The 12827-nt window shown below is 34.0% G+C and overlaps 1 protein-coding gene across 1 annotated transcript; it reads left to right on the forward strand.

The window, feature by feature from the left end:
- The first annotated feature begins 4278 nt into the window (after positions 1–4278).
- On the forward strand, positions 4279–7863 carry LOC143597701 (transcription factor UNE12-like). Its single transcript, XM_077076124.1, has 7 exons — positions 4279–4542; positions 5216–5299; positions 5940–6059; positions 6148–6213; positions 6347–6412; positions 6636–6713; positions 7412–7863. Exons 1-7 carry the CDS (start codon positions 4300–4302, stop codon positions 7640–7642), a joined length of 888 nt encoding a protein of 295 aa, XP_076932239.1. The 5' UTR covers positions 4279–4299; the 3' UTR covers positions 7643–7863.
- Positions 7864–12827: the final 4964 nt, after the last annotated feature.

Below are 12827 nucleotides of genomic sequence, written 5' to 3' on the forward strand. Positions count from 1 at the left end.
CAAATTCAGTTTTTGATCCATAAAAATCTACATTTTGTGGTAAGGTAAGGATACCTTGGATATTATGAGAGTGTGTGCATGTGTATATTTTTGGGATTAAATGAAATAAATGAGTAAATAAATATATAAGTGTAATGAACAATCAAGTAGGGTAACACGTATAAGCAAAACGTACTAGGACCCTAAAGCAAAACTATACTAGGCCATTACGTCTAACCGCCTATCCTATAGTCTTGGCTTTGATACCAATCTGTCACACCCCGACCAAATGTGGCGGAACATGACGGGGTGCAACAGATTGCTCAAGAACACAAGACACTATTAAAGTGACAATATTTAAACAACTCATTAATTTCATTCAATCACCAAAAGTAACACATCTTGTTCATAAAAATAACACCAAATAAGAATTTAATTGTTCATTCTTCTAATAACCTAAACGGTCTCAAAATAAGATAGCTGGATCCGACATACCAAGTATTTTGAGAAAACAATTATAATTAGTCTGTAATATAGTTTTAAAGAAAAATATGAGATTCGGTGGCCCAAAACACACTAGCGTGTCTTAAGCGAGTGAACTCGGTTTAGTTCGGTCTTGGTTCGGTCATTGACTCGGAATAAGACCGAAGATGGTTTCCGCATACCCAATACCATAGAACTTATTAAAATAAACTCAGAAATAATAATACTCAAGTCTTATATACGACATGTTAATAGTAAAGCATTTAATCAAGAGTTCGGTTTTGGTTCGGTCCTTGACTCGGAATATAACCGAGGATGGTTGCCACATACCCATAGAACTCATTAAAATGATTTGGAAACTAAAGTAATTAGAAACTAAACAACATTAGTAAGCTTGCATAAATTAAAGCATAAATTTAAAGTGTTTAATCAAGGACTATAATAGTCCTCCATGAAGCATTGCCTAGCAATACACCTAAACCGACATGGCCGGAGAAGGGAAAGCCAAGGAAACAAGGGGAGTATGTTTTAACAAGTTATAATCACAAGTTTTAATTAACAAGTGTTAGTTACAAACAAAGATTAGAAGTAGTTTGACCTTGAGAAGTCAAACTATCAAGAGTTTGAAGAAAGAATACTTAGATCTAGATTTAGGAGAGTTTGAGGCGAATGAACAAACCAAAATGGGATGAAATGGTCTTGTTTATATAGGGAAGAGTGAAGGGTTGTCCATAATGTTGCTTTTAAGGTTTACATGCATTTGGATATGTTTAAAAGGTCAACCAATGCACAAAACAACAAGAAAAACGAGCCGGTGATATGCAGATAGAGCTAGGCGTTGCGCGACCACCATGGGCTTGGTGGTGGCGCTGCGCTGCGCGGTGCCTCTGGGGGGGGGGGTTGTTTCTAGCTTTTGATATTTGGCAAGTTTAGTCCATATAGTTCATTTTAACTCGTTTTTAACAATAAAGGGTGCTTTAACGTACCGAAAGGGATGTTTTCTTGATCCAACACTTGTGTAACATAAATGAACATAAAACCCAATATCTTATTAATAATGATGGATCCGAAAGATCAAAACGGGTCGGGTTTCCGATACAAAAATAAATACAAGTTAAACTGAAAATGACGAATGTCACACATGTGTCATAGTCTTGGCTTTAGTTTGGATGAAACATCACCAGGTAGATTAGGTCTCGCGACATCGGAGTTTTCAGAGATTTATCTAGGGGTGCGAACAAGCCGAGCCGCTCATGAGCTACTTGTGATCGGCTCGTTAAAAACTCGATCTAGACAAGCTTAAACGAGCCTGAACTCGAGCTTGAGCCTAAAAGTAAACTCGTTTAATAAACCATCCAAGCCTAATATATATAATGTTTTTTTATCATATTTTTTATTAAAGAAAAAAAATCCAATTACAACAAAGATGTGGATAAGCGGGCAACAAGCTGCGTCGTCACCCCTTTTGAATGGCAAACCCGATCATTCTGAAAACAAAATTATAATTCTTTGGCGTAGATAAGTTACTGTGCACGACTCGTTGAACTCTTTTAAGAAACGTAATAGCTTCGGGGGTAAGGGACCCTAATGTATCAAAAGTAAAAGGGATGAAGACATGTTGATTCTCGACACATGTTTTCTCATGCTTAGCAATTTTTTCTGATTCTGCATTCAACAACAAATATTAATTATGTTATATATAATATTATAAATGAAAAAAGAATATAAAATTAATTATAAATAAGTAAAATCAATCAATAAATAGTACGAGCCGAATTTAAGCTTGAAAAACTACTCACGAGCCGAACTTGAGTTTTAAGATAAAAATTAACAAGCCAAGCTCAAGCCTCGTATAAATTAAATGAGCTGAGTTCTAGTCTAGTTGAACGAGTTTTTTTTCCCAAAAATAGTGCTGGTAGAAAAAATATTTATAATTTTGGTGTTTATTAAAAACTATTAACGAAACTAGTGTTTTTCTTTATTTTGTATTAACCTTTTATTCTTAAATCATTATACAAGAGGTTTTTTTTAATTAGTTACCTCATTTTGTAATATTTTTTATCAAAAAAAACTTTTATTATTTTTTACTAACTCGTTCGTACTCTATTCATTTTATTTCTTTTCTTATTTGTTTTCTATCCAAATATATTTTTTTTTTTTGTCTTTTTGTTTAAATATATTCATTTTACTAATTTTGTTTTACGGGTTGGTTCGATAAATTAACGAACCTAACCGACACCGATCACTTTGCGTCGAATAATTGTCGCAATGCCTGGGTTTTACCAAATTTTGTTGTTATTATTATTTTTTTAAATATGCTCATTTTACGAATTTATTTTTGGGTTAAATTATGGTACTATAGTGAACTTAACTGATACTGATCGAATTCGCGTAGAATAGTCGTTGCTACGCTGATTTTTACCAACGCTCTCATTTTACCATCGATTTTATGTTGTTATATTTTTGTTTTAATATGATCATTTAACAAATTTATTTTTTGGGGCACACTTCCGATATCATAACAAACCTACTCGATAATGATCGAATTTGCGCTGAATATTCGCCGCAATCCCTAGGTTTTACCAACATCTGGTTATACCAAATTTCTGTTTTTTCTTTTAAATATATTCATTTAAGTAGATTAAATTTAGTTAATATGTTTTCCTTTTTAATTTGTTTATAGCTATAGAGATGGATAGCGACTTGACTTTATTTGGCATTTTTGCTATTTTGTTTATGTTCAATAATTATTCGATAATATTTGGTTATTCTCTTTATGATTCTTATTCATTTTGAATTTATTTAAGATGATTTATTTGTTTTTATATTTGAAGATAGTAGATAAAAAAGAAAATAAGAAAGAAAGATTTGTATCGATTAGCGAAAAAAAACCTGGCTAACTGATAAGAAAACACTAAAAAGAAGATATCGGATTGATGATAAAAATATATATAAGAAACTAAGAATTATGTTATAAAAATAAATAATAGATTAACTAACTGAAAAAAATTAAAAGACTCCAATATATTGATTTAAAAGCAAAAAATGAAAACAAAATAAATAAAAACACTCTAGTTAGAAGAACTCAAACTTGTTTGCACTCTTCGGTTTAGCCAAGTGTTTTTATGATAAGAAAAATAATAATAAAAACAAACATTGTGGGCCCGCTTTTTGATGATATAAAAAAAACGGCTGATGTGTTTATTGATAGAAAGAAAGAAAATGATGTTGTCATAGCTGCGTGTTTTCCAATACCACGCATGCTATTTTCCCTTTCCCAAACTACCCTTCATCATCTCCTTTATTACATCCACTGACACTCTATTCGATCATCATTCAGCAGTCATCATTCTTCCTACCTTAAACCCAATATTTAATTCGTATCGAGTTGAAATAAAAAAAAAATAATGAAATAATCGGTTAGACCGGATTAACAATTTGCCTTTTAATTCCATATGAATTTACTTTAACTCAATAAAAATGGAAACAATATATGTGATTGCATAATAAAATTAATTTAGAAGTTAATCCATTGTAAAAAATAATACAATAAATAATCGAAAAGTCTAATTATTTCAATGTTTCACTGTGTTAAAAGTAATTTTAAATAAAATATGATCCGTAAAATGTTGCTAGTCTAAATAGCATTTAAAATATTCAGTGTCCCAGAAAAGCGTCAAAAAATACCAGACTCAAAATATTATTATGAATTAGCTTTAAATGATTTTAAAACACTTGTTCCAACTCTTCTTCTCTTGGCAGTTGGCACTCATCTCTCTCTCTCTCTCTCTCTCTTTGTAACTTTCTCTCTCTCCGGCGATACAATATATATCCGGCATGGCGACGTATCCGCCGGAGGGCTACGGCGACGACTTTCTCGAGCAAATTCTGGCGATTCCGTCGTACAACATCACGGCTGGATGCTTACCTGGAAACACCGCCGATTCACCGGAAACAGTTTCCGTTCATCATCAACAGCAACAGCAACCATCGGTGTTTCCGCTAGGTTTGAGTTTAGATAACGGCGGCCGTGAAACCATTGGACCGTTTACAGGTCAGCAACTGCAACAGCAACAGCGTGTGAGTTGTTGTTAACCTAATTATTACGCTTTTCATTCGTGTTTGTTAATCGCAAATTTGTAAGTGTTGATTTTAGGCTTCTAGGTGTAATGATTGTTATAGTTACAACTAGGGGTGTGCACGGTTCTGTTCATTGGTCGGTTAATTTTTCTATTTTTGGTAAATCGGTTCGGTTAACCAAAATCAAATTTGCGCTAAAACTTTACTTGTAAACACGTGAAATGTATGCATAAATACATGAAATGAATGTATAAACATGAAATGGAGATATAAATACATGAAATGGTGGTATAAATACATGAAATGGAGGTATAGAAGCTAGAAATATATGAATACTTCGGTGCGGTTAATTTCGGTTAAGGATAACCGAGGTTATAAAAGATAACCGACAACCACTTTTTGGTTAATCGAGTCATTTTGGTTCGGTTTCGCCGGTTTTTGGTTCGGTTTATAGCAGCATTTTGTAGTTGTGAACTGTGATTGAATGATTGAGAATTGTAGAGGAGTTATTTTTGGTTCATTTTGTGAGTTGTTAATATAAATAAGCGTTCGAATTGTATTTCGTTCATATTAAGTATTGATTAATATTATTATAGCACTATCTTGTAGTTTTGAACTGTGATTGGATGATTGTGAACTGTAAATGGGTTAATTTTGGTTCATTGATGTGCAGGAAAGAGGAAACATGAACATGAGTGGTTTGTTTCCCCAATTTGAAAATTTGCAGTCACACTCACTGATACATACTGTTCCACAGGTTCATGAGTCTCATTTTGTTCCTGAAATTGATTATATATGTCTGTGTTTAAGTATTTGCTTGATGCAAATAGAGCATATGGTCCATTAATTTTTGCTTAAATATTAGAAATTGTTGCAGATTTTTCATGATTTATGCAATGTTGTAGAACTCGCCAGGCGCTGGTTGGGTGGTGGGGTTCCGACTAGTGATTAATAAGGATTAATCGGATTGGAATAATTTGTGTAATATTTCAGAGTTATTTACATATTCAAAATTTTATATATAATTTGTCAAACTTATTAATCCGATTGAATCAATGAGTTAATTTTTCATATATTTTTTAAAGATTTTGAACAATTCTGACTGATTTTGACAGGTTTTGACTGAAATTGACTTAATTTGACCTAATTGACTTTGTTTGACTGAAATTTGAACGATTTGGCCCCTCTTTGACCAAATTATTGGGTCCAATTAGCTGAATTCGAATTGGTCACTCATCAATTACTGATTAATCTCTAACCAATACCGATTTTTACAAAATTGGATTTATGTGACCCAGACAGTGTTTATTGAATTTAAATGCTCTCTTTTTATGTTTATGATTTATTATATGCTCTGTATTTTTTTAAAATTTTTATGGTTTTTCTTGAAATGGCAGGGGTTTCAAGGGCAACCAACTAGCAGCACAGCTGTGACTGTGCCTCATCCGCCTACTATTCGTCCTCGTGTACGGGCTCGACGTGGACAAGCCACAGATCCTCATAGCATAGCTGAGCGTGTAAGACAATTTACCAGCATTATATGTATACATTGCGAATGTATTACTGTTGGCGTATTGGCTTTACATGTGTGAATTTAATTTGCAGCTACGTAGAGAAAGAATTGCAGAAAGAATGAGGGCTTTGCAGGAGCTTGTTCCCAGCTGCAACAAGGTAAAATTCAAAGTGACATCTAAAAACGAACAGTTTAGGAGGTTGTACGCGTCAAAACATATGCTTTCGTACGACTTTCAATCCAGCCTGTTTGATGTTTGTATGTTGTTTAGCTAATTCTTCTTTTCTACAGACTGATAAAGCTGCTATGCTTGATGAGATTCTGGATTATGTGAAATTTTTACGGCTTCAGGTTAAGGTAAAAAATATCATTCAAGACCAATTTCATTAATGGTTTTCAATCATGATATGAATTATGATCCAACAGTTGGATATCTTTGAGTAACTTTTGGGAAATAGAAGATATAATAGTGATGCTTATAGACTCTACGTGTGCATTATGCTCATTATGGATATATGTTTCTTATCTTTTTGAGATTTTTCTACTTGATAGTTTATTATTTAATTGGCTGATGCAACAGGTTCTTAGCGTGAGTAGGTTGGGTGGAGCTGGTGCAGTGGCACAACTCGTATCTGATGTCCCGTTACAATCTGTTGAGGTAACACACACTAAAACTTACTCTGAAAACATGGGTCATATCATACCCAAAATTAACGGTTAAAGTGATCATCTTTTTTGGCCCATAAGCCAACCCCAGGGCCACTATAGGAGCTGTTTTATAGCACATTAAAAGTCAGACTCGATTTGAAACGATGTATATAACATCATAAGTTGTATCTTTTATCATTAAGATTAGATGATCGTCATATTTTAGTCGCTTAAACTTTTAGTTTAATCGAGTATCCTATGATGTATATTATATAAGTATTTGAACCCAATACTCAACTTTGAACCCTGAGTTCTTTATAAAAAGTAAAAAGTAAATTTATGGTCCTCAATTGAATGGATAAAGTAAAAAAATTGAATGTCCTGATTTGAGTTTTGGAATGGAGTTCACATAAAAGGTAAAACCTTTAACAAAACTTTTATAAGTTTTATTAGATAATTTGTATATTCAACCGTTTTTTTGTTTGACATTACAAATACCTGTCATGTCAGCTAACCAGTGCTAAAGTATCTCTAAAATAAGTTTTGGTCAACTTACAAATAGTTATTGTTGACCCTAAAGTTCTGGTTCAGCTTAATTTATGAGTTGACTCAACCAGTGCTAAAAAACTCCCTAAAATATATATTGAAAATTATCATTATTATTGTTGTAAAGTATGCATGGTTAAAATATTGGTTGATGCATAATAGGGTGACGGGAATGAGAACGGATATAACAACGAGCAAGGTCAAGCAGCATGGGAGAATTGGTCAAACGATGACACAGAACGTGAAGTAGCAAAGCTAATGGAAGAGGATGTTGGGGCGGCCATGCAGTTCCTGCAGTCAAAAGCATTATGCATTATGCCCATCTCACTTGCATCGCTAATTTACCCGAACCACCAACCTGATGTTAAACCGGAGCCATCTGCACCCTCTTAGACCCCCACCTTATAACTAGTACTACCGCTAGCTTTTGTGTCGTTTGCTGAAAGTAGGAGGATTTGTAAAGTGAATGGGGGAATTTGTTTGATCATCCGGACTAAAATGTGTGTTAATCACTTCACATGGATAACCCCTACCCTACCCTACCCAACTTAGTTGTGTTTATTGTTATTATTATTATCAAATTAATTTTGATAAATATATATATTTGTATGTTCAAATCGACAATATCTCAGTCTAGCGTGTTTGCCATCTTTGCTGGTCGACAACGGTAACTCGGTAAGCCAAGTTTTGGTGCGGAGGTTTTACTTATTTTCTTTTAGTTGGAGGGGACATGGGTGAGGGGTTTAGCCAAACTGAGAGCAAGGATGTGAATTTCTGACACGACGGTAACATGAAATTTATGGATTTTAGTTTTAAGCAAACGGTCTATTTTTATTCATGACTTGCTACATATATCTTTTTATGTAGAGGTGCACAAACTAGGTATATTTAGGAACCAGAATTGGATAGGAACCGGTTTCGCGTATGGTCAACAAATTTCAAAACTGGGTTAGGTAGCAACTGGTTTCGAGTATGGTCAACAAAAGACAACTTGGTTGGGTAGGAACCAGTTTGGGTATAGTTGGATATCTGACCGACTTTTTTTAGGTTTTCTTTCGAGTTTTAGGTAGGATTAGGTCTAGCCAGTCCAGGTCGGTTACACGTCCGAGGAGAAACCCAATACCAGGTCGTACCCACAGGTCGGGTTACGGGTAGGAACCGATTTCTAATTGGATACACCGGATTGGTCCAAAACCGGGTATTTTGTGCGCCTCGAACCATTTTTTCTCCACATAATCATTCCATCCACACAATATTTAGACTTGCTAATTTTTATTATTATTATAATTATTATGGATTTTTCAAAACTTAATACATAACTAAGAAATTTATGCTTATAAAAAATGTATATATTTTAAATTTATATAAATTTTACCTTCTTTCTACATGCTTATTGTATAATAGGGATGAACTCAGTACTAATAAACCGAACTAGTTTGCTTGAGCTAATTTTTATCCAAGCTAGTTGTCTCGTATAAATTTATCAGATGGATCAAAATTTAAAATCATTAAAAACTTATACGTGGCTCACTTGAGTAAAATATCCGTCTAAAAGTCCCAACCCAAATAAGAAGTGGTCCAACCGTTCATAAGGAAGCAATGGTCGTGTGCACATCAAAGGCACATCTTATGCGTGTTTGAGTTGTGATGATTTCACGTTATGACAAGAATGTTGTGTTTTTATGTTTCAATGAGACGGAAAATTTGTACATTAGAAAAAACAAGATAAGTTCTTGCCATCCCTTAGTTGTCACTTCCTATAAACAAACCGAGGTCACGTTTAGATCGATAGCCGTTGATGTACAATTTTTTTGGACTGGTGAATGGTGATTAGGTCTGTTGAGCCCCGATTTACTTTGGCCCACTAGCCCATTTTTAATTAGTCTGCATGTAAATGAAGTTGGAGGTAGATACCGTTAGAGGTGAAAAAAAAAAAACCGAACCCAGAACCCAGGGCCGTCTCAACGTTTATGAAGGCCTAAAGCGAACTAAATGTTAAGGCATTTTTTAAAAACAATTTGATATAAACTCTCCTCCTTTACCCAGACTTGAGACAAACAATAATCTATTAAGTTTATAGTTGGTGGTATTAAAAAAAATTTTGAAAGAATTTTTTTTTCCTATCAGAGATCTATGCGTCCTTTTGTAGTTTTGTTCTTTTTCTTTTCTATTTTTCCTATCAGGTCATAATAAAAATCAAAAGGAATTGGGCCTAAGTTTTAGTTTATGGCCCATTTTCAAACATAAATTATATGCAGGCATAATACTTGAAGGCCTAAAAAGATTGGAGGCCCAAGGCAATGGCCTGAGTTAGCTGGCTCATGGGCCGGGCCTGCCGGAACCAGACCTAAAAAAAACCCAAAACCAGCTTTTTTATACCCGGGTTTTTTAATACTCGGACACGTAACCAACCATACTCTTAGGGTACAAATAGGGTATGCATTTTAGTACCAAAACCTGTACCCGAACCAGACCCGATTTGTACCCGGAAATATCCGAAAACCCGAACCAGTTCCATACCTGGAACCGGGTTTTTCCAATACCTGAAACCGGGCTTTTCAAATACCCGATCTATACCCGAAAAATAACTGGGAAATACCCAAAAAATACACCAAAAAGTGCAACCCTTAAAAAATTCAATCTATCCCCGAAAAATACACGGAGAATGACCCAAAAATATGGTTTTTTTCAATACCCGGTTTTAGAATACCCGGTTCTATACCCGACCCAAACTCGATACACATGATATGGTTTTTAGAGGCGATACCCGGACCCGAACCCGACCCGGGTGTTGCTAATACCCGATCATACCCGAACCCGGGTTTTCATAATACCCGATTTGTGCGCCTCTAGATACCTTAGATGGAAGGAAATAAAAGAAAATCAAATGAAAGATATTTTATAAATTTTTTTACTACATATAAATAGTCAAAGTTCTATGGGGGGGAATGTTATTTTGTAAAAGAAATACAACTAGTTATTTAATCTAGTATTTCGTTTTGGTTCCAAATTGTGATTAAATCAAATAATTACATCTAGAATTTGCATACAAAGAGACTACTTTATAAAACAGGATAAATTTTTTAACTATAAACTATTGTTATTTATATTTTTGATATATTAAATTCAAGTAAATTATAATGAAAAATATATTTGTATAGATATATGATAACCTCTTCGTGATATTTCAAGGTTATTTTATGTACGAAGCTTTAGTTATATCTTAAAATATATGTTATAGTTAATATGAATCTAATCTAAGTGTAAGTTATCACTAAAGTATTGAGTAAGGTGTTAACTCATTTTAGTCATATTAGCCAAGTGTATTAAGGTGCATCTCAGTATTCTTCCACGAAGTTAATTTAAAATATATTTGTTATGATACTTATTTTGCATCATGTAATATGTATCACATTATCGTAATCTTGATCATTCTGTCGTGTTACATTACTAATAGTTGCTCTACATTTGAATTTTAGTTTTGTTTTATTTGAAAAATTATTAGTTGTGCATCACCCATTCACCCCCCATCTTTTGATGTATGTATCCGCTCATTCGGTGTTATATTCATCAACCATGTCTTTGTCGTAAGTTATGTATATATCCTAGTACAAATTAAATGACACGTTTTATTTAAATTGAATAGCTGCAAATAAAATATGTAAATATCTTTTATCAAATACAGTGATAGTTAAAAATCAAAGGAGTTGGTGAATTGATTAAATAGGACCACAAATCCTAAATTTTGCTGTAGCCCCTAATTTCTTATCATTGTGGGTTGTAGTTCATGATATAATATGGATCAACTTGGTGTTTCCACTATATTAATTAAAATTAATTAATCACTATAATAAAAGCTACAACTTACTATATATATATATATATTTATTTCTACAATACATTTAAAGATTACTCATAAAAAGTTGGTTGGTTATGAATATGACAAACTCTCTTGTTCTGTATAATCCTGTGGGTTAAAGCAAACACATATTACCATTGTTTTATTGTTTATTTTTCATTTTATGGCATACATTTAGACAATTGTTATCATTCGTAGGGATATATAACGGGCTTATTTTGCAAACGATTAACCAGATCTACCACCACTCGTTAAATTATAGTCTATAGTTATAGAGATAGGGTATCAAAAAAACCCTAATACCCTTAAGTACCACCCGTTGATCAGAAGGAAACTCCTCATATGTCACCCGCGGAACAAATGGATCACTTGCATAACTCAATAAAGGAAGAACAAGGATACGTCCTAGAGACTATGTACGGAAGCATCCAGGCACCCTCAGAAGTCATCTGCAAGGTAGCATCCCCACCCGCTAAGATGCTCAAAAGGCAATGTCATAGGACAGCTGTAATTAACTAATTACCTTCTAAAAGATTTACCAAGATCCTTTCTTGGAGAATACGTGACCCATTATCCAATGAATGAAGGACAGCTGGCCAGGTTGTTATAACCATGCACATGACTAGGGTTATCTCGTCCTATCATAGAGATACACGTGTCCAGGTTGTTATAACCATGCACATGAGACGTATAGCTCAACCTATTATATGAAGACATGTGTCTAAGCGGTTACGAAAACATATTCTAGAAAGGGACAGCTGGGCCAATCACACGCCCACACTCTTCGGCTATAAATACTTCACAATCTCCATGAGGTAACACATTCACTCTCCACTATCTACTCTAAATACTTAAGTACTTTCTCTCCATCAGAACTGTACTTATTCTCACGCCGGAGGGTGGTTACGGGAAGACCCCCATCTTGTCCTTCCCGTAACGAGCTCACGATGCTTGTTTTTGCAGGTTTCTTTCACTGAATTTCTGGAGGTTGTGCTCATATCGTTGATTAGTTGTATTTGACCCATCCCTGTGGACTTATTGGATCCAGGACCCGTTATCCGTGTTTCTTCAATAGTCTTAACTCTTAAACGCTAAACCTAGTCCCAAAATTAGTGGCATAGTGACAGAGATAATTAAATTAATTTTTTTAAACACTTAAAATTTTTAGACTCAAATCCGTAACAAATTTTGCCCTTATAAAAATTGAGATAAACCCATATTCTTGGCGTGATTTTAATTTTTACTCATGTCAAGTGGCAACTTTCTACACATGATAACTTCCACCGAACTATAGAGTCCCATTAAAAGATTCTCAAAATTCCATAGTTTAGTCAACGATCTCAGCAATTACAATCGTGCATAGAAAATTATTTGGAACTAAAGATCATATAGCTAGGGAATGTAACTGAGCCGAGTTGCTCTTGAGTTACTTGGGATTGGCTTGTAAAAAAATCAATCGAGCCTAGTTTAAACGAGTCCGAGCCCAAGCTCGAACCTAAAAAACAAGCCCGAGCCCGAGCTTCACTTATCGAGCTCGAGCCGGCTCACGATCATAAACGAGCCTATTTATAAAATTTTAATATATATATATATATATATATATATATATATATAGGGTTTGGATCAAATACAAATGAAATTAACGTGCTAAACGTGAGAATCAAGTAGAGTAATTATATATACAAATAGAGTAATTATCATAGAGTAATTACATAATTA

Source organism: Bidens hawaiensis, unplaced genomic scaffold (genome assembly GCF_021521415.1).
Source record: "Bidens hawaiensis isolate Kalapana, Puna unplaced genomic scaffold, B.hawaiensis_p1.1 tig00048890_1, whole genome shotgun sequence".
NCBI classification, from domain to species: Eukaryota; Viridiplantae; Streptophyta; class Magnoliopsida; order Asterales; family Asteraceae; genus Bidens; species Bidens hawaiensis.

Coding starts and splice junctions, on each gene's coding strand:
- LOC143597701 (XM_077076124.1), top strand. CDS start 4,300: ATGGCGACGTATCCGCCGGAGGGCTACGGCGACGACTTTCTCGAGCAA. Junction 5,300..5,939: donor TGATACATACTGTTCCACAG/GTTCATGAGTCT, acceptor TTGAAATGGCAG/GGGTTTCAAGGGCAACCAAC. Junction 6,060..6,147: donor CTCATAGCATAGCTGAGCGT/GTAAGACAATTT, acceptor TTTAATTTGCAG/CTACGTAGAGAAAGAATTGC.